Here is a 27,276-nt window from a genome sequence, read left to right as displayed (position 1 = left end):
AGTGAGACTTCTGCATTTGCCCTTTGATGACAGCGTCTATGGGGAAGGCTCTCCACGCCCTGGCAGGGGCAGTTGTCTAAAGCCGCAATGGCAGAGGCTGCAGGAAACCATCATCTTGTCATTTTTAGCACTCTTTTCCCACCACAGAAGCCTGCCCCGCCTTCTCTCGCCTTTCCGGCATTAAAATACAGTCTTCTCCGCCTTCCTTCTGGGAGTCCTTCAGGCAGCCAGGAATTGAGATTTTAAAAAGCCTCCCGCCCGCTCCACTTCGTACCGCCGCGCAGGGGCGCGACCACGAGATCGGACGTCAGCGCGAGTTTGTCGCGCCCGCCCTCGCCGCCGCCGCGCGCAGGGAGGGGCGGGTCAGCCATCTTGGGCTCGCCGGGCCGTGCGTGCGGGCGGGGAGGAGGAGCGCCCGCCTTGCGGAAGTGCCCTCGCCCCCCGAGCCGGAGCCGAGAGAAACCGGAGCGAGCCCAGGGCTGCCCGCCGTTCCCCAGCACCATCACTACCGAGGAGCATGGCAGGGCGGCTTCCGGCCTGTGTGGTGGACTGCGGCACGGGGTGAGCGCCGCTGACAGCCGGGTTCCGGCGGGGAGGGGCGGCTGCCGTCGGAGATGGCGGCGAGGGGCGTGCGGCGGCACGGGAGGGCCGGGCCGGGCGGGATAGCGGCGCGCTCCCCTCGCCCCATCCGCTGTCGGGCGCCGTGCCCGCTGCTTGCAGCGCTGCGGGCGCGGTGCCGGGCGCTATGGAAGCCCCGCTGAGGGCGGGCGGCGCTGCTGCTGCTGCGGAGCGCGCTGCTCGGAGCTGCCGGCCGGCCGCGCTCGTGGCGGTGATTTTCTGTGCGTGCGGCTCGTGTCATTTATTCTATGTTACTTCTCTCAGTGGAAGGGGAGGAAAAAAAAAGAAGAAAAAGGGGAAAAAAAAAAAAAAAAAGAACCCCTCCCCCGCCTGTGAGCAAGCGCAGAGGAACTTCCTTAGTTTTGTCAAAGCCTCTTCCTGCTTTCAGGCTTTTATACCTTATAAGGCAGTTTTCAGTGTCAAACCTGAAGCAAATCCGTTTTAGAAACTCTTCTTTTTGTTTAGCAGCGCGCAGAAAGGTGAAGAGGACGGCGTGCCGGCCATGTGCCGCGTGAAGCGCGGCCCTTTAGGGAGGGAGCTTCGCGGGTTCGGCTCCTCCACTGAGTGCTGGGTGCCCTGCGGAGCTGCAGCACGGCCTGGGTGCTGCTGGGGTCACTGGCAGCTCACAGCAGCGCTCAGGAAGTGAAAACCACGCCGCAGCCGCTCTCTGCAGTGCGGTTGTACAGACAGAATGTTTCGTTTGAGCCCTTCTGTGTTGGGTTCTTATTGGGAGGAGAAGTACTGGTGTGTGGGCTCCTCTTTGGCTAGCGCTGATGGTTCTGAAGCTTGTCTTTCTGCTTTGTTTCTCGTCTGTCTTCCTGCAAGTAATGGGGGACGTTTCTGAGTGAATGCAGCCTAGGGGTAGATATTAACAGTACACTTCAGAAGGGATGTGCTCATCTGAAACTGAAAGCACGTCCTCATCTTCTCTTCCAAAGAATGCGTTTGGTTTAAGATATTAGTAATTCTCTTGCAAGAAGAGCAGCTGTATATGTCTGTAGTGTCTGTATGTTTAATGTTTGTGTACAGAAGTCATATTTATAGTTAGAGCAAGAGCAAAACCCGAAAATCGTGTGGGATAAACGCAGCAGGAATGAGACAGTGTGGTTGCATGTATTGGAAGCAATACAGGCATAATATGATGGATTGGCCTCTGTTCCCAGGTAATGAGCAATAAAACGAGATGTGACAGCCTCAGGTTCCACTAGTGGAGGTTCACGTTGGATATTAGGAAGTTTCTTCTCAGAAGGAGTAATAGTGAATTGGAACAGGCTGCAGTGGAGGTGATGGAGCCAAGAGCTGTGAGTGATATGGTTAGTGGGCATGGTGGGGAGGCTTGAAAGTAGAGATTGTAATTATTACAGTCAGGCAATTTGATCAGAGCTTCTAGTGATGCTAGCCGGAAGCAACATAGTAGAATTCAGCTGTGCAAGAAACCACACTGTCTTCTTGATGTGAGAGGCATACCCAGGGACCTGAGTTAAGAACAAATCTTCCTAGAGAAAGTCAGTACGTAAGTGCACCATTAGTCAACCTCATTGTGCAGGGCATGCTCTAATGTTCAGTTGTATGCTGCTGACCAAATCTCCCTACTGTTCTATCTTACTTATTTTGTTCTTCAGAGATCTCTCTGATGTGCTGTTTTACTGTCAGTTTGTGTTTCTTTGAAAATGATACAAACAGTTCTGCTCTCTTGACTTCTGTTTCTGATGCATTTCATAGCGTGAGGTTCCTCTTTCTTGTTCTGTTCCACAGAATTGTGGAAGGAGACTTTAAATTTTGGAAACTGACAGAGAATTTGGCGTGTTTGAATTCGCTGATTTTGGTAGATAAAGGTGTGAAGTGGTGAATTAACAAATTGAAGAGAGGAAAAATCTAATGCCTGAGACAAAGGGGAAACAAGTGTGAAAAAGGATGTAGTGAAATAGTAGCAGTAGTGAAATAGGATGTGGTAACATAATTGCACTGAGTGCATCTCCCAGTGCAACTCTCCCTCTCTTTTTATTTTTGTCTTCTGGTTCACCCCTCCCTGCCCCATCTCACTTTGTTTGTATAAGCAAGGTTGCTACACACAAATATGTAAGTGTGCTCTGTGAAGATCAGCTGAGGTCTCAGCTATGGCATTGTCTCTCTCTTTGATTTTGGTAGGCAAGACAAGTTAGAGAGAGACCCTGAAAACAAGAGGAGAGGCTTAAAAAGTATAATCAATACAAAAAGGTTGAAAGGAGTTATGTTGCTAAGAGCAGGCAAGATTTTGTGCCCAAGATTTCCAATAAGTACAGGACGTTTTGGAGAGCAAATCTTCCTCTGTGCATGTCGTGCATGTAGGCACAGGTTTACCAGGGTGCAGTTTGATGTGAGTGGTTGATGTGTTTTTTTTTATTTATTTATTTTTTTTCCAGCTAACATTGAGGAGAAGGAGAAAGCTGAGAGAGGGGGCAGGTGGCTCACTTGTGCTTCTCAGCATCAGCCTGCACAGATTAGCCATATGTTAAGAACCCCTTACAAAGCATGAAGGGAACAAAGCACAGAAAGAGCTATGGAGGGAGTGCCCTACCTGTTGTCTGGTGTTTTAACGGTTAGTCAAATGTTTTAGGGATGGTCCAGGTGCATGTCATGCAGCTGGAGCTGGCAAATGGGTGAAGTCACTGACATGCCAGTCAGATTATGGGTGCAGCGATAATTCTTCCAGTGTTACACTTGTTATTTGGAGAGGTGAATTCCAGTTCCTGTGCATTCTTTGCTTGACCAAACCTGCTATCTAGAAAACAAGGTAATGAGTGCCTACTAAGAGCAGGTAAATACCTGATTGCTGCCTACTTATTTGAAGCTGCTTCTCCTTAATTACATAATGAGGTTACAGATGTGGAAATGACGTATCAGAAGAGCTCAATTAGTTCAAAGCAGTTGTTAAAAACGGTTATTTCTTCCTATAATTGAGTTGGCTGACTTAGCTTTAAGTATATTGCAGTTGTAACACAAGGTTGTAGATGTTAGTCAGGAATTCACTGTCCACGTTAATACTGAGTGTGATTTAACTTGGCTGTTGTGAATGCTTTTCTTTCCCTTCTCTCCCCACAATGCAGGCACCCTGTCTCCTCAGCAGTGAGCTGAGAAGTAGCACCTGTGTTTTAGATGTCCAGAATTCCAGTTCTCAGTCTCAAACACTGGTGGATTATTATGATGATGATGCTATGAATTATGCTTCACAATTAGTGTGTGTGAGGATTATGTACATTTTAAAACACAAGCAGAAAAGATTTATATCCATAAGGTATATGAACGACGCATCAAAGAAAGGAAAAGCCTCTTAGTCTGTAGTCTTCTACCCTGTATTTTTGTGTGTTTCAATCATTCTTGAAGTCTCTATGGGTGAGTACAGAACAGCCTGAAAATCGTGATTAAAAGCTCTTCCTACGCCACTTCAGAATTGAGATTGATTAGGCTGACATCTAGGTTTTAGCTGTCTTTCTGTAACTGTTGTGAACTAGTTTTTTTCTTAGTATGAACTCTTGTAACACTGAATTAGCTCATCTGGGTGGCAGCTAATTGCAGGCATTCAAATTAATGCCTCTACAGTTGCACTGAAGTGGCTGTGTAACCTACGGTGAGTTCAGCATGAGAACTTAATTTTAGAAGTGAAAGCAATTTGTAGGGAAGCATTTGTATTTTCTGTACTAACCCTTCCATTTTCTACAGGCTTTATGCAGTTGTAGCTCTCAGGTGGATCCATTAGCAACCCATATTTGCGTGTTGTCAGTGAGTAACTTTCTTCTGATGTACCCCAGAATTTGTTCTGTAGGCATGGTTATATGTTAGTCTTCTGAGTAAATGGGATTATGTGATTGTGTGGGAAATATCTTTTGTAGTTCCTTTTTGGCGTCTCCTCTGATATGTCAGGCTGGTCCCTGCTTTACTTCCATTATACAGGCTACAGAAATGAGTGTGTTTTTTCTTCCTTTTCTTTCCGTACTCTAGGGGAGAATTGAAGGTTTCAGAGCTGATTTGAGGAATCCATGCTATGCTGTTCACACAGGGAGTACTTGATGCCCTCGAAGCCAGTTGAGAGCTTGGGAGATGGAGGCTGTTCAGCGTTTCCAGGCTGTCTTGAAGCTACCAGCTTACTGGGGAGATAATTGTCTCCCTGCTAGTTTCCTGTGGAGTTCCTGTAACCAGCTTTCCTACAAATGAAGGAAGGCTGATGTGCAGTGTATGGTACTTCAGCTGGATCTGTGTCTTTGTGAGTTCCTTGGGGGTGTGTGCAGCCAGAGCAGTTACTTCTCTGGTTAATCTTTATGCAACACCTGTGTATCTTCATACTCTTAAATAGAGCAAAGTTTTTTATTGGTTGAGTGCTTTCTAAAGGGAAAAATGATGACAAGACAGTGCTGCTCTATTTCTCTTTTTGGTTTTGACCTGGTAGTGTCAGTGCGTGACATCCATGAAGATTATTAGATTTTCAATAGGCAGCAATTATGAGGTGAGAAATCCAGTGCTATAAAACCAAGGTAAAGGGGAGGAATAGCCTATATTTTAACATCTTAGATACTTGACATAAATTTCCTTAAACTTTATCTTAGGTCAGGCCTAGAAAAGCCTTTCCAAACATTAAAACATGGGCTATTTCTACAGATTTTCAAATCCTAACTGCTGTTTTATGTATTATTTCAGCACTATGATATCCTAACAGTTAACATTTCCATTAGATGTCTTGTCCTGACCTTTCAGAGGTTCCAGTGTTCATAAAAGCATTCTCTTTTGGGATGATTTTCTCTACTTTATGTCATCCCAAAAGTCATTTTTCAGAACGGAAAGCATGAACAAAGTCATTCCTTAATGGAATATGGAAAAATAGGCTTCCAGGATTTTAAGAACATCTTTTGCTTGCCAGCGAATGAGTGGTCAGGGAGGAAGGAGGAAATGCTTCATCCTTAGTACAAAAAAAAAAGGTGTTATGCTGGATTGAATTCTGTGGTTTTAAAAAAAGAAAACAACAACAACAAAACCCATTTTGAATAATTGCAAATGAGTTCTGTGGACCCATGGTGACCTTTGTTGTCTGTTAGTTTAGTGTATCACCATCTATGCATGTTATACTATAAAAACACAATGTGTAATATAATCAGGAATTACTGGAGGTGGGTTTGAAATGTGTATTCTTTACTTACACGGTCTCCTTTATATTCTTTTTTTCTCTATATTGGAATTCCATTACAGTGAATCAGTTTACATGCTAGATGGCTTCTGATGTGCTTTCAGATGAGATTTATGATACCCTTCTGTCTTTCTGATCCTGCTTTTCTCCCACTTAGGCTTGGTATTTAAAAAATTAGAAGAAAAAGACAAGGGGTGGGATGGAGGGAAACACTTCTGAGTGGAGGGCAAAACTGTTTTGGATCCACGGGCTGAATGTAATGATAACAGAGTCCCTTTGATGTGCAGCACAGCTTCTAGTTGTGCGTGTGGGATGCTTGCACAATAAGCAGGACTTCAGCGTGACCCTGGTGGTGGTGAAAGGCCTGAGGGAGGGATGGGTGGCATAGGGCAGGCTCTCTCCCTGTTGCTTGGTTGTTGGTTATTGCCTTGGCTGGACGCTTTGCCTAGAAAGCATGTTGGCTGCACCAGTGTGATATGTGTTAGAGCATCTGAATTGCTGAAAACACAGTATCAGTGAATTCAGAAATATTGCACTAGTTCCTGAGTAGTAATCCATCTCCTATGCTATTGTATAGGCACATGCAAGACACACTGCAGTTGCTCTTTTAGTTTATGCAACTGAAAATTTCAGTGTGATGAAACAAAATGTTGAAACATCACTGCAGACTTTCTTTAAGAAATGTAAAAAGGCTTGGACTTCTGACTTTTTTTTTTTTTTTAATACTTGGACATTCTTCATTTAAAGACTTGAATGAAAAAGTTAAATCCAAAAGCAATCTAAATAAAATTGTAATCATAAATAAATGTTCTGATCTTTTGCTTTGCTTAGATAAACGGAATCTTTGTTGTAGTTGCTGAACTAAAGCAGATATATGTTGGTCTACAGATGCAATGGATATCACTGAGTAGACCCTTAAAAATACAGCTTTGAATGCAAACCTGTGGTTAAAATAACTCTGATACAGGCACTTGTAAGGGTGAAGTTTGTCATTTCCAAGTGTTCTGCTAACATATTTCTTTAACTCCTTTTGAATGAATCGATTGCCAGGGATGATTACACCAATATGAAAAGTCATTATTTCATCCACTGATACTCTGTAGGGTAGGATTCATTTTTCATCATCTTGTTCTGAGCGTGAGCTTGCATTTTTAAGCCTAGACATAGGAAAAGCTCTGGGTAAACTTGGATTTTTTTTTTCTCCCCTCCTTGGGGCTTCTTTTCTCTTTATTATTCTCATGTGATTGCTGCCTGTGGCTGCAGCTGTGTGCCGGCTGTGTTTGGCACGGCCGCCTGCAGCCAGGAGGTTGTCTGCTAATGCTCTGTTCCAGTTGCATCCTGCTACCACTGAATGAATCCAAGTGGTAATAATTTGGTTGATGCAACGTCTCATCAGTCTTTTCAGTATTCACTTTTTTGTCATGACTTGCTGTAGGTTTCCTCATGCTGTTTATCATCTGCAAGAACTTTCACAGTCTGACTGCTTGCATATTTGCAGACTTGAGAATGTGAGTGATCTCACTAAATGAGACCTGCTTCTTTTATTAAACCAAAATTCAGTGATGTATTTTTGTCTGCAGCTCAGTAGGGCACATCTTTCTCCAAGACAACTGTTTCTAATTCAAAGCCATTTGAAGTAAGCATGGTGTAATGTGATATATATGCACACTGGTATTTTAATGCAAGTGTATTCTTGATATCAAACACCTGGCTACCTGCTGGGGGTGGTGGGCAGTGTTCTGGGCCCAGGGTATCTCATGGGGCTTGCTGTGGGCTCCTCAGCTCCTTATTGTGACATGATGGCCTGCTGAGTTTCAGAGTAATGCTACTGAGGTTTTGCTATTGTGATTGGGATGACAACAGAATACTTACTGATTCAGGGCTGGATAAATGATCATCTCCCTCTTTCAATCTGAAGTAACTCCATGGTTTTAGCTGCTGCACTGCTTTTGTTGAGAAGAACATCACAGTTGTTCAGGTTTCTGTAAGCTGTGGCTCTCTGCATTGTTGCTTCAATGTTCTGCCCATTCTGTATGCAGGGAGGTGCTGGTGATAAGTGGTTTGTGTCCGTAGAAATTGTGTTTGAGTTGATCCTTCTTGTTTTAGCTGTTGAAAATTTATAGATAGCTGATCTGTTCTCTTTTTTAAATGTCTGCAGTGTTTGGCTTATTTTGTGCAAATGATGCAGAGAACTGCCAAGTCAATCTCCTCCTTGTAATAAATGTACAGCTAAGTGTACAGCGTGAGGGATTAGTTGTGATGACTTCTGAACTTGGGGTATTGTTTCTGCACTGTTTGGACACTTCACATGGAGTAACGAGGCTGTCAAAAGCACTCAGAGAAATTACATACAAATTGAAAACAAATTTACTAAAAAAAAAAAAAAAAAAACAAAAAAAAAAAACAAAACACCAGCAATATCAGTTCGTGTTGTGTGGGTGTGGTGTAACACAGAGGCACTGTTAAGATGCTTGTTAAAATGATTTAGTGGAAAGGTCTCATAGGAAGTAGTAAGAAAAAAGAGAGCATTCTGCTTTTGCCAACACAAACTACTTTCATTATACAAAGATAATATCCAAGGCCTTTTACTTCTCTCACTTTGAGGAAAATGTATTGAAAGCAAAGCTAACTCTTTTCTGTGCTGAAGGACATGTTAGCATTAAATATCTGAGTTGGACAGCACATGTGTGTATGTATATATATATAAAATTGACTGGGACTGCATACTGAGCTGTTACCATCAGTGTCTGACCCACACTTTGTTGGTTTTAGGTGTTTAAATACGGGCTGCTTTTCAGGTATGCTTTTTGTGACTCACTTGTACTGTGGAGTTTCTCATGATAAATGCATCGTGCTGTTTACATGAAGAGAGGAGAACTTCTGCAGTCAAGTTTTTGGTGTGGTTGGTGGGTTTTTATTTAAATTACTGATGTAAGTAAACATGGAACAAATTTGGTAATAGATTCTCTTCTGTTCTGCCCAAATGTTAGTAAACATGTTCTCTAATGTTCTGCCCAAATGTTAGCTGAACATGAGCCAGCAGTGCGCTCTGGCAGCTCGAAAGGCAAATGGGATCCTGGGCTCCATCAGGAGAGGGGTGGTCAGCAGGGACAGGGAGGTGATCGTCCCTCTCTACTCGGCTCTTGTGAGGCCCCATCTGGAGTACTGTGTCCAGGTGTGGAGCCCTCAGTACAAGAAAGACATTGAGATTTTGGAAAGGGTCCAGAGGAGGGCGACTAAGATGATCAGGGGGCTGGAGCACCTCCCCTATGAGGACAGGCTGAGGGAGTTGGGCTTGTTCAGCCTGGAGAAGAGAAGGCTGCGGGGTGACCTCATTGCAGCCTATCAATACCTGAAGGGAACCTACACCCACGAGGGGAGTAAACTCTTCAAAAGGGCTGACAACAGCAGGACTAGGGGAAATGGATCGAAGTTGAAGGAGGGAAGATTTAGGTTGGATGTTAGGGGGAAGTTCTATACAAGGAGAGTGGTTAGGCCCTGGAACGGGCTGCCCAGGGAGGTTGTGGATGCCCCGTCCTTGGATGTGTTTAAGGCCAGGTTGGACGGGGTCCTGGGCAACCTGATCTGAATGTGTGTGTTTGGTGGCCCTGCTAGGCAGGGGGGTTGGAACTACATGATCCTTGAGGTCCCTTCCAACCCGGGTGATTCTGTGATTCTGTGATTCTGTGTAAAGCTAGGAGCTGTGCTGTGTGGCAGTGCTGTCACCACTTCAGACTGCTGCTAGTAGGATTTTCCAGGTGACAGTTTTAACATGCAGCTGAACATGCTCTGAATATCCTGTAATACCTGGCTGTGCTGCTGCTGCCACCTTTGTGCTGCTTGTGTGCACTTTGAGGGTTCTGTTCATCTGTGTGTGGCCATGACTTTGTGCTCATTATCAACTCTTCAAGCTACATTTCACACGTAGACAAAGTGCTGTCTTTCCTTTGAGTTGTAGATGTAGCTGCTAATTAAAAAAAACGGCATTTTTTGTCATTATCCAGGTGTGCTGAGTGATGTTAACCTTTCTTTATTTTTTGGCGGGGGGACACCACCCCGTCGTGTCTCATCTATACCTTAACAGGATGTAAGGTTGTAAGAGCATTTCTAACCTTGTGTTTTTCCAGTTGTAGAGCTAATTCTTCAGCTCTCACTACTGATTCCTTGAAACATCTGATCAGTGGATGTTTTAAGACTTGATCTAAGCAGTTGCTATTAAAAAAGTGAAGCAGTGATGTGTGAAAGATGAGCTATATTCACTGAAGATATAAAGTGGTGTGAAGGGCATGACTCATTCCAAAGACTTTTGCTATCTTGTATTTTACCAAGGACACTTGAAAAGAGATAGTATACTAACTTATTAATGCAAGTCCCATTTTCCTAATATAATCAGTTCCTTCGGGGACTGCTGGTGATCTGCTGCTGCTTAAGCAATTTGCACCTGGTGCTGGAGCTTTTTTAAAGGGGCAGGATGGCTTTCCTTTGCTTCACCATCTATTTCCTGTCATTTCTCTCCATGGGGGCTCAGGAAATAATTGCTTCCCCGATTTTTCAGTCTCATCTGGATTTCGAGAAGGATAAAAGAAGAAAAGCAGCAAATAAAACTGCAAAGGCTTGTTCAGGCTTTCCAGTCAGGTGAGGTGTTGTGTATAAAAGCTCAGGATTCATCCTTCCTGAAAAAGTTTTTTGCTTTTTGAAGTCAGCTTTTTATCAGAAGACACAAGACAGCTAATAACTTATAAACTGTGGCAATGTACCAGTTAAAACGGGAAAGGATATTTAGTTGTTTTTGCTGAAATTGTTACCCTTGTTATTTGTTTGTTTTGATGTGCAGCATTCCTGCTTCAGCAGTGTGGGACTCCACGTGTTTCTTGTAGTTACCAGGAGGCAACAGCTTGCTGGTTTGCATGAGCAGACTATAAGGAGCTGCAGACTGACAGGCAGAATCCCTTTCCTTTTTAGTAAAAGCTTAGCACTTTGGCCATTTGATTTATTTCATTCCCTTGTGAAAATATAGCGTGTGTGTCCCTTTAGAATTGCCTTATCTTCTGAGGCTATTAGGCTGGGTTTTTAGTAGAAGATCAGCAGGCTGTGCTAGTGAAGGCAGTTCAAGTGTAAAGGCAACAGACTTGATATTATTATTCACTGTTCAGTGTTTACGTAACTGAGCCCATGTTGGCTGGGAGCTTCTCTTTGTTCTTGGTTGTTCTAAGAAATGGTCCCATGCAACTGATTTCTCAGTTATGTTCCTGGGATTGGATCCATGAAGTAGCCTTAGTGCTGGGAATGAGACTGAGGTCAGGCCAGGGATCAGAAGAAGCTGCTGGGGTCAGTGGCAATTGGCCAGGAAGGACAGTGGGAGCACTGGAGTCTTGAGCATCTGGCTTCAAACTGGAGTAAAGTAGTTTGGTTTAACCCCAGTCTTGGAACTCAGGATCTTCATTATCTATATCAAGTTTCAAATATTATAGGGGAATGGCTTCTTTTAAACCATTCAGTGTGTTTCTTTTACGTGGCTAGGTTGTTGTCCTGTGCACTGGGTAACACGCAATGATTGTTGCTGCTCTTGCTGGCACAGTAGCATTTGCAAAATTCACATGGGCTGCATCTTGCAAAAACTAACGTGTCTCTGTGGTATGCATGTCTGTGCTATGCTGGAATAAAATAATTAAGCATCCATTGAGGAGAGATCAGAGCTCTGACTGTACTTCCTCTCTGCTTGCACTTGACTATCTGTGTTTTAGCAAAGGGCTGTCAGCAAAATTAGTAGGATATGGCTTGTGTTGGGCTGCTGTGCCTCATGTAATTCTCAGAATACAGGACAGATACATTATCCAGCAAAACAGTCATCCCCAAATTCCTTGGCCTTTTGTTAGAACTGCAGTTGTGGTAGAATTAGGGTGTTTAATTTGGGTGGATATATGCAAAATGACACTTATTGCAGACTGGAAAAAAATAGAGAAAGGGCACACGGTCATGGCTTGCAGACAAGAGGCTTTTTAATGACATTCTTACTTGAAGCTTTTGCTCTAAGTGTTATTTCCTTTCAACTTTAAAGTTATCTGCATTACTGGTAGGTAAGTAACATTCAAGTGAACTTTCTGCTTTCATGTCATAGCCTTAGGGATGTCCATTCTAGGTGAGAGAGCAGGAATGAGAGAGATCACATTGGTGCAGCAGAGAGCTTTGTGAAGAGCCTTGTGTCTGCCCCTTCAGCAATCGCCTGCAGATCAGCACAGAATCCCTTTCTAATTCCAGGGTGTGAATTTGAGGTGAGTGGCACTGTACAGATGCTCCTGTGTTGATGGTGAGCTGCAGATTAGCAAAGTGTAGAGGAGCCTTCGTTAACTTCCCCTTTTTGTGGGGTGAATATTGCCCCCACAAAAAAGTGTTCAGCATTTCAGATGGAGAAATGGTCAGAAAGGAAACCACCTTTACTGTGAAGGTTGGATGCAAGTTTTCACCTTGGGGATTTTGTCAGTCAGTTCTCCTGCAGACTTTAATACAAATCTGCATGACTAACTTGTGTTCTGTATGAAGCTGCACAGTGCTTTCCTCTTCTACTGCTTCAGTGGCTCCAATTCATTGTTGGAAAACTGAGTTATATCTTGTGACCACCTGTCTGCCTTCCTTCATGGAAGATGCTCCTGTTGCCTTTGTGGTGCATGCAGCAACAAGCAAAGCTGTGACATGCTGGGAAATGTGATCCCCAGTTGGTACTGCCTTATCAATCCTAATATCAGCATGTCTTTGGTATAAGACAGGGTGTGCCTTGTTCCCCTGTGAATCATCCATTACTCAGACACATGTTGCTGTGTGTGAGCTGCTTTGTGGAAGTCATATATTGTAAAATCCAGCTTGCCCAAGGTACTGCTGCTTTTTCTGTGTGATTTAAAAGCAGTTTACTTCAAATGGGAACAGGAGAATAGATCAGATCAATCTGAGCAGTACTCTTTTTTTGCCAAAGCAAGTTAAAGAAAGCTTTTATGAGACTATATATTCAGAAAGCTGAGGATTTGTATTCATTTTAAACTTCTAACCTCATTGAAACTTGAGTGTGTGTGGACGTGGTGATGTGCTGCTGAAGCTCGCTGTTCACTTGGTGCATTACCCTGCCCACAGCAGCCCTGGCACTGTGCAGAGCCCAGTGACACCAATCGCTGCAGGCAGGGAAATGCCTCAAGGGGCAGAGAGGGAGGCCGGGTTACTGCCCTGACCTGTGCTGGGTGATGCTGACATCCTGCTGCAGGCAATAGCCGGGCAAGGAGGCTGTGATGTACTGGAAATGTGAACCATTGCACTGGGAGCTACATTGGAGAGCTGCTGCACTAATGCTTTGTTATTCAGACACCAGAATCCATGTGGTTTTCTTCTTTGTATTTTTTCTCCTTATTTGGAAATCTAAAAATGGGAAACTTTTTCCCGTGTGTCAGAAGACTTTTTTTTTTTCTGCTGAGTAGGCCATACTATTTTTAGATGTGCTGATTTTATGTCTGAATAGAGTCTTTTTATTTAAAAATGCAGCTTGACTGTTTTTGGCTCGCTGGATGTGTGTATGCTGGGTGGTTTCCAACACCACGAGCAACCAAACAGTACATTACCTGCAACAGATCAGCTTTTCTTTGCTTTGAAAGATGAACTTTAACAGCCCAACAGTGAAATTTCTCTTTGCTTGTGAAGGCACTTCTGATTTAGTGGGAGGCGTATGTAGCCTTCAGGGTCCAAAGTTCCTCTGCAAGGTTAGCTTTAAAATCCTGTGTGCTGCAGTTCCTGGTATGCATGGCAAGTTGGGGGGAGTGAGTCAGTATTTGCTGGCCTTCTTCATTTTCTTTCAGAACTGAAAGCTTTATTCTGCATTGATGGTTATAGAAGCATCAAACTATGGAATTCTTACTTGAGATTTCCTTTAGGAACTAAAGGCTAAGACGGATTGCAAAAATGGTTTTCATATTACTTGAGTCTGCAAAGGGTGGGTTGCCTATCCCAAGTTCAGCAGTACGTAGTGCTGATCTCTGCATGAAGTGTATGTTTCTTTTTGGTGTTTAACTCACTTCCATTAGGTACTGTATTTTGACTTTCCTTGTTTAGTGCAGGTTACTGTTGGTCAATTTGACACCAGACTGTTTTTGCAGGAGTGAACTCAGTGGTCCTTATTGGGTCCCTTCCAACTTGAGATACTCTGTTGATTCGATAACCTGTTAGCAGGTCACAGAGAAGATGGTTTTTGTAGTTCTTAAAACATTTCTCTTGAAAGTGCTTTTCATTTCAGATGAGGTCCTGTTTAAGCACCTGATCCTGTCTTTAGAATAGCACTTCTGGTCCTGCACTGATGTGCACAGTTACTGTCAGCAGTAGAAACTGTGTAGGTGTTTGGGAACGTGAGCAACCTGTGAAGCTCTTCTTGCCTGGGAAAGCCCAACCTGTTACTATAGCTGTTGCCTAGTGCTTTGCTGTAGTGTTGACAGAGATTTCTGGGTTATTAAAGTAACTGCTGCCCTGTGTTGCCTAAGGTCTGCCAGGTTTGTATTCCATTGCTGAGAATTATAGAGGTACTGTTGTAGTGCTCCTTGCTTTTGCTGACTGTGTTGATGCAACTACCCATCAGTATAAAGAAACTGCAGTCTCTGTTAGGTCTTTTGTACTTCTATGCAGGCTGTTGCCGAAATTCGGTGTGTTCCTTGCTTTGCACGTTTTGGAATCTGTGTTGCTCCAGTCTTTTGTAATGCTTCCAGCAGCTGGATAGGTTTGGTACAGTAAATTTAGTAGTCTTTTTTTAATTGGTAATCTTGTCAGTTTTTGTATTTGGTTATGGATAGGTACATCATTTATCATAGTACATTCTGGCAGTGCAGTGGGTAGAGCTCTGTAGCTGTTCTCTTGCTTTCCATGTGTGAGTGGTGCCAGTCCTGCACCACACCTGGCTGGTGGCCCACAGGCAAGGGGGATTTTTCTATATGCTTCTACAGCTCACATTATTTGTATGGAAATATGCTGGATTGACCTACTGATGGCTGAGCAGGCAGGAACAATCACTTCAGTATTTTTCTCCTAAGCATTGATAAACTGAATGATGTACTTGGTGTTCAGTAGTGTAATTCCACTCGAGTACAACTCGGCAATGTTTTGTAATAGTAAGCATTGCTTTACCTCTCAAAAATGCTTTCAGTGAATCCACATCTAAAATGATCACATTTCCCTTCTTTTTCTTAAAAGACTTATCTTTGTGATATTAAATATTATAACCTAAGCTTTTCTTGCCTTAACAGGTATACGAAGCTCGGATATGCCGGTAACACTGAGCCACAGTTTATTATTCCTTCCTGTAAGTATTTGTTACTCGTGTTTAAATACTGATGTTATACTTAACAGTTCAGTGATTTTTTTACAATGGCATCTGCATACAAAGGAGCAGTTAGTAACGAGCAAATTGTCATTGCTCAGAGGTCTTTTCAGATCTTTTGCTTTTTGTAACCGATTCTCAATTTAAGAAGGTAAATTCATTAAAATAGTGTAGTAATATGATTTCAGTCTCTTAGGAAGTTGAATTCAAATGTGAAACACTAGCACAGCTATATTTGTTGTTAGCAGGTTCTTCCTCTGCTGATAAATCAGAAAACACTTCAGGTGATCGTAACCAGTGAAAAAATAATTATAAAAAAATACAGTATTTTAATCTGTGGGGTTTTAGCTGTTACACTTTCCAGGTATATCTCAGTACCACAGCTGTGCTAGTTCATTCATTATTTTGCAGATGTAGAAGTAATTTTACTTATTTTATGTAAAACTGCTTATTTACTCACTGTTTTCTGAAATGCTTCTGCCACTTGAAGGGATGTGGCTCCAGTCTGGAGAGTGGAGCTCAGTCAGTTTTCTTTAGAAATGCTTCATGTAAGTGAAAGAAGTGACCTTCTACACTACTTGGCATTTTGTTGTTGTTCACCTCAGCCAAAGTACTCAAGTATTACATCCTGATCAAAAAAATAATCAGTGCACCCAATTTTCCTTGTAAATACAACAGGAAAGGTGCTGGAAGTAACAACACTTAAGTGCAGTCAGTTCAGAAAAGAAATTCTGGTAGGTCAGGCTCTCTGGGTGGGTACAAAACACGCTTCCAAAAGTGGTTTTCACAGAAAGATTTTCTTCACATTAGAGAAATTGAAAATAGAGTATAACAGCAATTAACTTCAAATGTTACAAAATGCTGGATCTTGTCAAGGTGCTCTGATGTTGTTTTCTTAATATAATTCAGTTAAGATGTGTTTTGGTTTCATCTTTGATTTCCAGGAATGGCCATGTGGTCATTTTGTTTTTCTTCTCAAAAACTTCTTGCTGTGGAACCAGTCGGAGCAGCATTCCTTCACCCTTGCTCACTTGCTGCTTATCTTACTCACTCCTGTTCTTAACAAAGTTTTATCTCGCTCTTTTATATCGTGGTCTTGGCTTAGTTCTGAATATGCTTCTGTAGAGATGACAAATGCTTGCATAAAAAGTGAAGTAAGTGGGAATGCAATGGGTCAGTTCTTTGAGGAAACTTGTTCAGTGTTTTCATTGCTGTCTGCTTTTAAGATCTAGCAGATTATTTGTCTTGCTTGATTTTTCTTTCATTTCATCCTGTTATCCTGACCTGTTTTAAAATAGTCAGCTTTCAGTAAGCCAGGAGTTCTCCAAATTTATTATACATTTGAAATTGTCTATGATAATTGACGTACTAGATGACTCCTTCTTTATATTAAAAAGGGGGGAAATAACTGAATAGTAGCTAAACATGAAAATTATTTTTTTTCCTGAATGTTCATATTATTGTGCCAAGCCAGCCAGTGCCAAAGGCCCTACAGTAATGTTGGAGTGCTGCCTACCTTCAGCACCGTTAAAGCAAGGCTTATGTTCCTGTTTGTGTTTTCATGCTGTAGTTCTTGATTCTGGTTATTAACTTCTCACTTCTGACTTGCACAACCAGCACTGACCAGCTGTGTGTTGAGATCTCTCAGACTGTAGCAGGGTGAAGCCCGTGGGATGTGAAAGCTTTCAGAATGCTGTGGCAAGTGCTGATGACTTACTTGAAACCACGTGAAGTTAACATACATCTGGACAGCAAAGCTGTCCCCGAGTCTGCAAGCCCTGAAAAATATTTGGCAAGATGCTGTTTTTGCTTGCAGCAAACACTGGCCTTGCAAAATCTCCTGCACAAATTCAGCTTCTATTTACCTACCCCTCTGCTTTTTGGCTCCCACCGTCTTGCTTCCTCTTTCCTCTCCTGTAAGCTGCTACAGAAGTTGTGGTATGATGCAGTTTTTCCTCCTGAGGAGCTCAAAATAATGCTTTTTGTCATATTTTGTTCAGTTTTCTGCAACACTTCAGTTTCACTGGCTGCACAGCTCTTCTGTTGCTGCACAGAAGGGAGGAAAGGGGAGAAGAATGTGGCTTCCCAGTGCACTGGGGTGCATTAGCCTCACGTGCTACACGTTTCCAAATCCTGTAGCTGTGTGACCTCAGGCTCTGTGAGCTTGTCTTGGTTCTGATCAAACAGCACTTAGGTGAAGGTGAGGATTGAAATAGTTTTGCATTTGAGAGAGTTTTCAGAGGACAACTTTTAAGTAAAGGGGCTGACGTTAATGCTTGGCTCTTATTTCTGCAAATTTCCCACTTGTATTTTAATGCTTGGAAAAAATACAGTAGGTTTTGCTGGCGCTGTGACCCTGGTAGTCTGGGAGTTGATGTAAAAGAGGAGAGAAAAAGTCATCTGTGTTCTTGTGGTATTTCATCACTGATCTATCTTCCCTAGGTCCCATGTTTAGTCTTAGCAGTCTTTCTGTTTTTTTTTTTTTTTTTTCTTTATTTGCAATGAGTAATTATTGTGGAAGAATAAATTACCAAGGTGCTGTCTCTTAACTTTTGCCAGTTATTCCTTGAAGTGAAAGATTTATAGTATAAATTATTAGTGTATCAGCTTTTCTGTGCTTATGCCAGAGCCAAAGATGAATATAATTGCAGTATTTTCCTATTTCACAATACTAAGATTCCTTTTTTTCTCAGTGCTGAATGTATAATCTAAGATACCATTTGTTTTCTTTGTTAAAGGTATTGCTATCAAAGAATCAGCAAAAGTGGTTGATCAGGCACAACGAAGGGTTTTGAAAGGTGTTGATGATTTAGACTTCTTTATTGGAGATGAAGCAATAGAAAAACCAACTTATGCAACCAAGGTACTGAATGACATTTGGATTTTCCACTACTCTTAGAAATCGCCAAGCGTACAATAAAAAGCTTGGAAATGCTTTTTGAATTGTAATCTTATTTTCTTATAAACTATTGTAAACATTTGATATTAGATCAGTTTTGCTGACCTTCAGGAGTCTGTGGGAACTTGGGGAGGGACCTCACAGTATTTCATAGCAACGAATTTCTTTTGAATTGATGAGTGGCTGAGAGACTGTTAGGAGGAGATAGAACATCTCAAGGAACAAGAAAGAATCTATCAGCCATTCAGAATCAGGATACTGGCCCATGGTTTGTCCTTGTACCACTATTCCTGGTACCACCATTCTGTTGTACTGAGAAACACTTAACATATTGTTTTTTCAAGATCAGAATTTCAAATAGATGTCAGGTTGAGATAGGGACAACCTAATGCAGGGTTTTTAGGTGTTGATAATGTACCTCTAATGCAATTGAAAACAATGTTTTTTAAGTTTGTTTTCAGTTACACTTTGTTATTGTTCTGTAACAGTGGCCCATCCGCCATGGTATAGTTGAAGACTGGGACCTGATGGAAAGGTTTATGGAGCAAGTAATCTTTAAGTATTTAAGGGCAGAACCCGAGGACCATTATTTTCTTTTGGTAGGTAAAATGATTTCGTGCCTATGAAATGGTATATGACAAGGGTTTTGTGCTGATTTGTGGAACAATTCTCAAATATGAATGTGCTTATCTTGAAAAATAAAGGAAATATAAATTACACAAAATTTCCTAGCTTGGCTTATCGCATTCACATTTCTTTAACTTTCTGAAAATGCTGAAGGCCATTGAGTCTCAACTGCAAGCTTTCTTTCACACCAACGCACTTCTGTCTTCTCCCTCTATTATGTATGCACTGAACTCAGCAGTGGTGCTTGCGTTGAGCATCTCTAGGTTTTGACTGCATATAATTGCAAGAATTTTGTTTTTATAGTACTGCCACCTGGATAGTGTATCTAGGGTGAAATTTCGTGTCATTTCTTTATGAAATTCTGAAGGATTGATTGTGGTACACGGACATATCAGGTTTGAATTGAGGTCAGATATTCTGAAGCCTCTCCTGTTCCTTAGCATTTCATTTAAAGCCATTGAAATAACAGTACTTTTAAGTTTGAATTTTGTATCACAAGTTTGGAGCTGAGTGCATTGGTTGTTCTTGTAGAAACTCTAACACAATTGCACTCTTGAAGATGTAATTAGATCTAGTTGCTCAGGGCCCTTCATCCAAGCTTTGATTGTCTTCAGGGGTTGAGGTGCCATAATGTGGGCTCTTCTCCCACTACTTCACCAACCCTCACACTGCCTTTTTTTTCCCCTCCTGATAAATAGTTTCCCATGTGGCTGTTGGTCTCCGTGACCTCATGTTGTGCCACCTTTATGAAGAGTCTGACTCCTTCCTCTCTTTACCCTTCTGTGGTTGATGCAACAAAAGATAGATGCTTTTTCTCAGAGTACTGTTCAAAATGCTCTTTTAGAGGAGAGGGCTGCTGATATGCATGGTACTTTTACAAAATCTACAGTATGTTATAGTGTTGTGTGCTGTTGTCAGTTGCTCTGTTAAGCACATTTCAGCTATAAACTTTTGTTCTATAATCATTGCCCGTTGAAGAAAAATAGCTTTTTTTCTTCAGTGAATTTCTGATTTTTCTTTTTAACTTTGTGTACTGACGCCTTGCATTTGACATATTTAGGTTTATAGTCTTAGATTCTTTGAGAAAGCATGTATTATAATAAGCTGACCAAGCCATAAATGGGACCACCGATGTAAATTCTTAAACAGTAATTATTTTAATGTTTCTCATTTCTGCTTTTTCTGTTCGCATTCAAATCATTGTGCTTTTACAGTGTGACTTGTAATAATTCTGTTCGTGTCATGGGTGTTCCTTGGTTTTCTTCATTACACCATTTGCATTTAACAGCACCCTTTGCACTTGACTATTTTTACATGCTGTTCTTGAATGACTCATCTTTCAAAACTTAGCTCTAGGTGATTTTTGAGAGAAGTTGAAGTGTTTAATTTGAATGCAAGTAAAATGTCTTTCTTTATTTCATAGACTGAACCTCCATTAAATACTCCAGAAAATAGGGAATATACTGCTGAAATCATGTTTGAGTCTTTCAATGTTCCAGGACTATATATTGCTGTTCAGGTAAGAGCAGAGCTATTTGAAATCTTGAGTGACTCTTGGAGCATTCTTATGTGCTTTTGGTCACCATTTCCACTGCTAGATGTTTATCTAGGTATGTTACTCAGCTCTAGGTATAGAGTAAGAGCTCTTACTGCACAAACAAAGGTCCCTACAATTGTGGTAGTAGGCTAAATCCTGTGTCCCTTTCAAGATGAAGTAGCTAAAATGGTCTTTATTTGGGACATGCTTAAAAAGCATCAGAAGGCAAAAGAAGGCGAAAGCTATGCTTCTGCAGTTGTTTGTTTGAAAGCTATTGTATACACACATTACAAAATTAGTTTTCCTTACCACAAGAGAATTTCAAACACTTTTCACTAGCAACTGCTAAGATGGAGTTTCCGTCAACGGGAAAAAATTGAAAGCAGACTAATGGAACTTGTTTGGTAAACAAGATTTCAGACGAAGGTTTTTCCTGTTGAAACACATGCTAAAATACTTCAGGCTGTCCTAAGAAGGCACTTATTTTGTTTCAGTGGATTTTAGATATGAAAGGGTAATGTAATTCTGGGAGATGTTTGTTCATAACCTGCAGAACAGCCAAGAATCACACTTGAACTGGAAATTTGTAACTTGGAGATAAGAGGAAGAAAGTACTTTTTAATGTAAAATAAAACATTTTCAAATGCCTGGAATGCTCATTAGCTGGGGCTTATCAGAAGGCAAGCTGTGACATCTGCAGTGCAGTGTTTTTACTAAGAATCACTTTCTGTGTTCTCTTTTTACAAGGCTGTCCTCGCCTTAGCTGCATCTTGGACGTCAAGGCAAGTAGGAGAACGGACACTGACTGGCACAGTTATAGACAGTGGTGATGGTGTCACTCATGTCATTCCTGTGGTAAGTATACTTAAAGGCTATGGAAACAGCAGGAGAGCAGTTTGTCCTTTAACTTCTCTGAAGTTTTTATTCATACAGGCTCAATATGGCTAGGAATCGTGAGAAGTGTCAGACAGTTCCCAGGGTTGGAGGTGTGGGTTTTTGTTGCTTATTTTGTGCCACAGGAACACTTGGAAGAATTTTTCCCCACTCTGAACTAGTCAGAGTGTATTTTTTTCAATTGACTGATCCTGAAAGATAACTTGTAACTGATCAGTGAAACGACATTGCCTTATCATATTTGCAGACTCTTCTTCTCATAAGAGTCAGTGTACTCTTTGCAATAGTCAGACCAAAAAGTTTGGAAGCTGCTGTTTAATTCTGTCAGCTTATAATAAAATGTTACATCTGCCCTTAAGTATTTCATATTGTTTCCAGTTTTTCTCCCTCTGTGTCATTTCCTACCTGAATAATAATAAAAAAAAAGATAATGTTGAATATCTGTTTCAATATATTGTTTTCAAAACCAGAAATTAGTGTGATCATTTACTTTAACATATATATCTGTAGTTTAACTGACAAATTATTGTTCTTATGGTAAGTGTGTGTTTCCTTTTGCAAAAGGAATTAGAAATTTTATAATGGCAGCATTCAATAGTTGTCTTTTATTTCCAGTGCCCATCTTTCATTGAGGATGTAAATGTAGATCTGGGCACCAGGAACATTTTTGTTAGAAAAATGGAGCTAGATTGTATAGATTTTAGTCTGTAAAAATTCTAAAGCATTATCATGCTGCAGTAACCTGAGGTGGTTTTTTATTTGTTATACCAAAATATAGTTTAGACTATGATTAAGATTATGCTGTAATGCAGAAATTTCTTAATGATTCTTATTCTCACGGTGGTAAAGTATGAGATGGCATGTTTTTAATAAGCCTTAGAAAACAATTTGGGATTTCAAAGCTTGTTTAGCTGTTTTTTAACGTTGTACTGACAATAGTATGAATTTACATTGAACTTTTCATGTGTTGCGGAGTTTTTTGAGTGCTTCTGGTTTCTGCATTTAGACTGGATATTTTCAGTGTCCCAGTACTGTCCTCTAGGATGAGTATGACTTGTAAGGGTAGACTGATGGATGAGTTTGTGCCAGCCTGATGCTATAAGCCATCTCAGTTAATGGGCTCAAATGATGCGTTTTCCCTTTGCTCACAGAAAATTAATCTTGGTTCATGTGAGTTGTTTCGTGACTGTGACTATGCAGCCACATCATTTATTCTAAAGAAATACTGCATGCTATTTGGCTCCTTGACCTTTTTGGTAAGAGTACCCTCATTTTAAAGAGAAAATAAATGTCAAGGAATAGTGAGTATAGCAATCTGTCTGTCTTATGTGTCAGTGACCTTTCTTTTCCTTCTAACCTTTTAATAATTATGAACTAAATGCAAAGCAAAACACTTCACCGAGTGATATAAGGCCTCCTGAGAAGTGGGCTTCAGGTATTTAAGAGCCAGCTTTTAAAGGCTTGAATCTCATGATCACAGGTAGTGAATAGGAGTTGACACTCTCTGACTCCCCCTCATTTCTAGTCTTTGTTGGAAGGAATGCTTATCAATGTCTTTCTCCCCATTAATTTTATTTACAGGCTGAAGGATACGTGATTGGCAGCTGTATCAAACACATTCCAATTGCAGGGCGAGATATAACATACTTCATTCAGCAGCTGCTGCGAGAGCGAGAAGTAGGAATTCCTCCTGAGCAATCCTTGGAAACAGCTAAAGCAGTGAAGGTAGTGTGAATTTTGCAAGTGTTAAAGCTGTTCTAGAGTTGAGTTTGATAGCAGTCGCTTAAAATCATTTCCTTCCACCTAACATTGCTGTTTCTAATGAATATAAAAATATCTACATAACAGTAAGCACATACATTTTAAGATGTGTTATTGAGTTATATTCTCTTTTGCCCAGGATTCAGTTTTCACGTGACCCTCCCCCTTTATTATTATTGTAATATTAGTAGAAAGTATTCTTAGTGGGATGTGTAATGTAAAGAGGTGTAATTACTCTTATTCTTGCTTAGTACTGATGTGTTCTTTTTTATAGTACAAAGCTATCTTGAAAGATATTCAGCTTCAAGTAGGCTTAAGCATTGTTTCTATGGCAATTTGGCAGTATACTTCAGAACTCATTTCTTAATGTTATAGAGATAGGGGGAGAAAGTAACTTAACCCAGCAGAATGTGCTGCTTTCAGTGCTACACAGAAATGATCTTTACTAGCAGAGCCATCATCAGACAGTATGCAGTAGATATCAGTTCAGTTTTTGAGGCAGATTCTGTATTTGCCAATTTCAAAGCTTTTAAGAAAGAGTTACTATTCTTCTAAAAGTATGCTTTTTTTTTTTTTAATGAATAGCAGAAAACACTGTATGACCTTGGAACTGTACATATTTACTTTTCAGGAACGTTTTAGTTACGTTTGCCCTGACTTAGTAAAAGAATTTAACAAGTATGACACAGATGGTACAAAGTGGATTAAACAGTATACTGGAATTAATGCTATCTCAAAGAAAGAATTTACCATTGATGTTGGCTATGAGAGATTCCTGGGACCAGAGATATTTTTCCATCCTGAGGTAAATTGATATGAATTGTCTTTACTTCATTCTAGGTGCGTTTTAGATGATTCCCTACAAATAGTATTTGTAAATTATTGAAATGCTTAAGCAAGTTTAACATTTCTCTTTGTTTCTAAAAAGATACCAGATGTTGGGTGTTGTTAATCTCTGTTCCTGTGTAGGGAAATCTTAAGCATAAAGCTATCCCCTGCACTGACTCCTTCCAATCAAAAAGTTGTTTTTTTGTCATGGTATTTTTCTTCAGTGCTTGTGATCTGGAAGGGCATGTATTCTTTGACCTGTTGTGATTAACAAAAGCTATTTAGGAGAATAGCTGACAGAACAGATACTTCAAGTTTAATATTCTTTCAAACTTCTTGAAAATGGCAGCAAATACAGCTAATGTATCTAGTCCATTAGTTTTTTTTCACTACAGCCCCAATGTAGTAGCATGGTTTGTTCTTTTTCCCCTTATTTTTGGCCTTTTTCTTTGCTGTATGTGGTTCTGCATGCTGACCTGGCTGTTTTTATTCTTGACTGTAGTTTGCTAATCCTGACTTTACGCAACCAATCTCAGAAGTAGTAGATGAAGTTATTCAGAATTGTCCCATTGATGTTAGACGTCCTCTGTATAAGGTCAGTAGCTGAAGTGATATTTTTCTGTAGTACTTGTTCTGGGAGGATGGGGGTTTGTGTTGAAATCTGTTGGAAGCCGGGATTAAGAAAGAAAGCATTTTAAAAGTAGAAAGTAAACCATTTTTCTGGAAAGCAGAAGGCTTTATGTTCACATAATTTTTTCAGAAGGGGATGTGTCATTGCTCAAGTGGAACTTTAATGAAATAAAGGAAATTATAATCTGAGCCAAAGAAGTGAGGTGTGCTAAATTATAAATGGATTTTAAATCACAGACAGTTCTAACAAGATAGCCTCTTTGAGAATTCATATTCTCTCATGCTTCAGGTGTTAAATAATTTAAAACCGGGTAAAAGCACACCTGGATGTTTGTAAATTTCTTTAAAAGAAAAAGCCAACAAAAAAGAAGTTAGGAAACTTGTAGAATTTAAGAACTGGATAAAACTGGAGATGTGTATTTTTAGAAATTTAATACAATTTAAAAATTAATGTATTCATTTTTTCTCTAAACAGAATATTGTCCTCTCTGGAGGCTCAACCATGTTCAGGGACTTTGGGCGCCGTTTACAGCGAGACTTGAAAAGAACTGTTGATGCCAGACTGAAACTTAGTGAAGAACTTAGTGGTGGCAGACTGAAGGTTAGTTCTTGTAGCTAATGCATTTAACAACAATCTCTCTCCTTAATTTGGGTTCCTTCTACTTTTGACCTCTGATCTGCTGTTTGCATTTTTTTCTGTTAACTCAGGATACATAAATAACACTAACAGGTTAAATTTTTTTTAAATTATTTTAAGGCAAGAATGAAGGGATTTTCTCATTCATTTTTAATGATTGAAATAACTAGACAAGTTCAAACAATACTATTTTTAAGTGCATCTTTGTAATATGCCATGTAGACAAATCTGAAGTTTGTTATGCAGTTTCCTAGCTCCAGTAATGTTCTCATCTCTATTTCTAAGACAGGCTTTAGGTTGTGATTCTGAGCACAGTTATGATTTTATTGGCTATGGCTACGTTTTTTAATCAATCTGCAAATAATATGTTGTTAAAATAATGACAAATTTAAAAACGTGTTTCTATAAAGTGTTTTTTTTTGGTTTTTTTTTTTTAAAGTAAGTAGTATGGGGTTTTTTTTTTTTTTTTTTTGCAATTGAAAAACAGTACTTTGAGGAAATTAAGCAGAAAACTGAAGGTGGATAATCAGACAGGAGGAACTGGAGCAGAGCTCTTAGGAGAAAACCAGCATGAATGCAAGTATCTTTTAATATCTGATAACATAAATAGCTCTTGCTACGAAATCACCACTTTGTTCTTAGTCCGAGTTGTACAACTGAAAAACTAATCATATATTTACATACCCAGCATTTAGGAAAATGGTAGTTTGTGAGAGGCAAACTCGGAATATACGGTCCTTTGAAATGATTGTTTTTTCTATGCTGAGAATTAAATATATTTAAATACATTCTTTTTTTTTTTTTTTTTCTTTTGCAGCCTAAGCCCATTGATGTACAAGTCATTACACACCATATGCAAAGATATGCAGTTTGGTTTGGAGGATCAATGCTGGCTTCCACAGTAAGTTAGCTATAAAGCTGAATATGTCTGAGCCCTGCGTGTGTTTTTGGAGTTCTTATCTCTCCTTTAGTTCATAATAAATGCAGTTGGGGATTTTCTGATGATTTTTGAGTAACAAATGTTACCTGTTGCACCTAGGCTTTTGCATTAGGCTTCAAAGATCTGAAAAAGCAAATGAAAGGCTTAGAAGTTTGCTTCTTTTCCCATTTGCTATATAAATGTTAGTATTGTTAAGCCGAGATATGAACACCACTGATCTTCTTTCTCTTCCTCCTTACAGCCTGAATTCTACCAAGTATGCCATACCAAAAAAGATTATGAAGAAATTGGTCCTAGCATCTGTCGTCACAACCCAGTGTTTGGAGTTATGTCTTAAAGCTGACCTTGCAGGGGTCAGGAATAGGGAGGAGGGGAGGAGTCTTTCTGATTACTTGTTTGTCTGATGGCCGGTATTAAGATAACAAACATGACTTGACAATAAGGAAAAGACCAAACACAATTAAATAAGGTTATTTTAATAAGTGTCTCAACATGCGGATGTAGTGGAAAGCCAAAATGATCACGTTTTTTCTTTAGATTGATTATTTGAATCTGTGCGTAACAAAGTGGATTTTAGTTCTTTCTGTGCCCTGATATTTTGTATATTAATGAATTATCCAAGATTTGATGGGATTTGACAGTGTATAGATAGTCAGCTCTCTAATGCTTCAGTTGTACCCTTTCATGGGTACAGAGCTGGAGTTTGTTTATATTTCTTACTTTTTTATACTTTGAGGGGAAAAAAAAAAAACGGATTAAAGAAACTGTAATATTTGAGGAAAAAAGAATTTACCAGTGACCATCTTGAAAAATAAATTAAAAAAAAGAAAAAGTCATAATGATTCCTGCAACTAGCTGTTGCATATCACAGCCAATCTAAATCCCGGGTTCCATGCAACGCGAGTGCTTTTGGAACTAAGAAGCTCCTATCTTGGATTAACCGATGCCTGCCTAGTGCTTTCTGATTACTCGGTGCGTTTTCATTCTATCTCTTGCTTAAACAAAAAAAAAAAAAAAAAAAAAAGAAAAGACAAGACTTGGACCAGTATTGCAGTTCTGTAGTGTCATTTCTAATTAAAACCAAATAATCAGGTTATCAAAATTGGTGTATTTAAAGCCTAACACCATTCCAATAAAGGCACAAAATTTCTTTTTATGTTTGTGTCAGACTTGTTAATGTCATTACATGGGAAGTTGTGAGCATGGGTTCCTACGTATCTGCTATGGTTTTTGAAGAGTAAGATTGGCTTGTAAGGTAGAAATCATTATGTGCATTGTATAAACTGAAGTGTGAACTTGCTAGAATGGCAGTTGATATGTTCATCTGGACAGCGCTTACCTATAGAAATCTGACGTCTTCTCCATCGTTAGGTTTGTTCATATACTTCATTCTGTAACGGTTTTGGTTTT

General features: G+C 40.2%; 1 protein-coding gene across 1 annotated transcript; it reads left to right on the top strand.

Moving 5' to 3' along the window:
• Positions 1-413: 413 nt before the first annotated feature.
• On the top strand, positions 414-27,022 carry ACTR3 (actin related protein 3). Its single transcript, XM_042827285.1, has 12 exons — positions 414-561; positions 15,040-15,095; positions 17,852-17,976; positions 18,501-18,611; positions 20,063-20,158; positions 20,924-21,031; positions 22,652-22,795; positions 23,463-23,636; positions 24,162-24,254; positions 24,765-24,890; positions 25,744-25,827; positions 26,108-27,022. Exons 1-12 carry the CDS (start codon positions 518-520, stop codon positions 26,201-26,203), a joined length of 1,257 nt encoding a protein of 418 aa, XP_042683219.1. The 5' UTR covers positions 414-517; the 3' UTR covers positions 26,204-27,022.
• Positions 27,023-27,276: the final 254 nt, after the last annotated feature.

The sequence above is a fragment of the Centrocercus urophasianus genome, unplaced genomic scaffold (genome assembly GCF_019232065.1).
Source record: "Centrocercus urophasianus isolate 14NV4802_14NV808 unplaced genomic scaffold, USGS_Curo_1.0 seq_28, whole genome shotgun sequence".
Lineage (NCBI taxonomy): Eukaryota > Metazoa > Chordata > Aves > Galliformes > Phasianidae > Centrocercus > Centrocercus urophasianus.
This window is presented reverse-complemented; position numbering and strand designations above follow the sequence as displayed.

Excerpts from the sequence above, each read along its gene's own strand:
- ACTR3 (XM_042827285.1), top strand. The coding sequence starts at position 518 with ATGGCAGGGCGGCTTCCGGCCTGTGTGGTGGACTGCGGCACGGG. Across the intron at positions 17,977-18,500 it reads AACCAACTTATGCAACCAAG|TGGCCCATCCGCCATGGTAT; the intron begins GTACTGAATGAC and ends GTTCTGTAACAG. Across the intron at positions 23,637-24,161 it reads AGATATTTTTCCATCCTGAG|TTTGCTAATCCTGACTTTAC; the intron begins GTAAATTGATAT and ends TCTTGACTGTAG.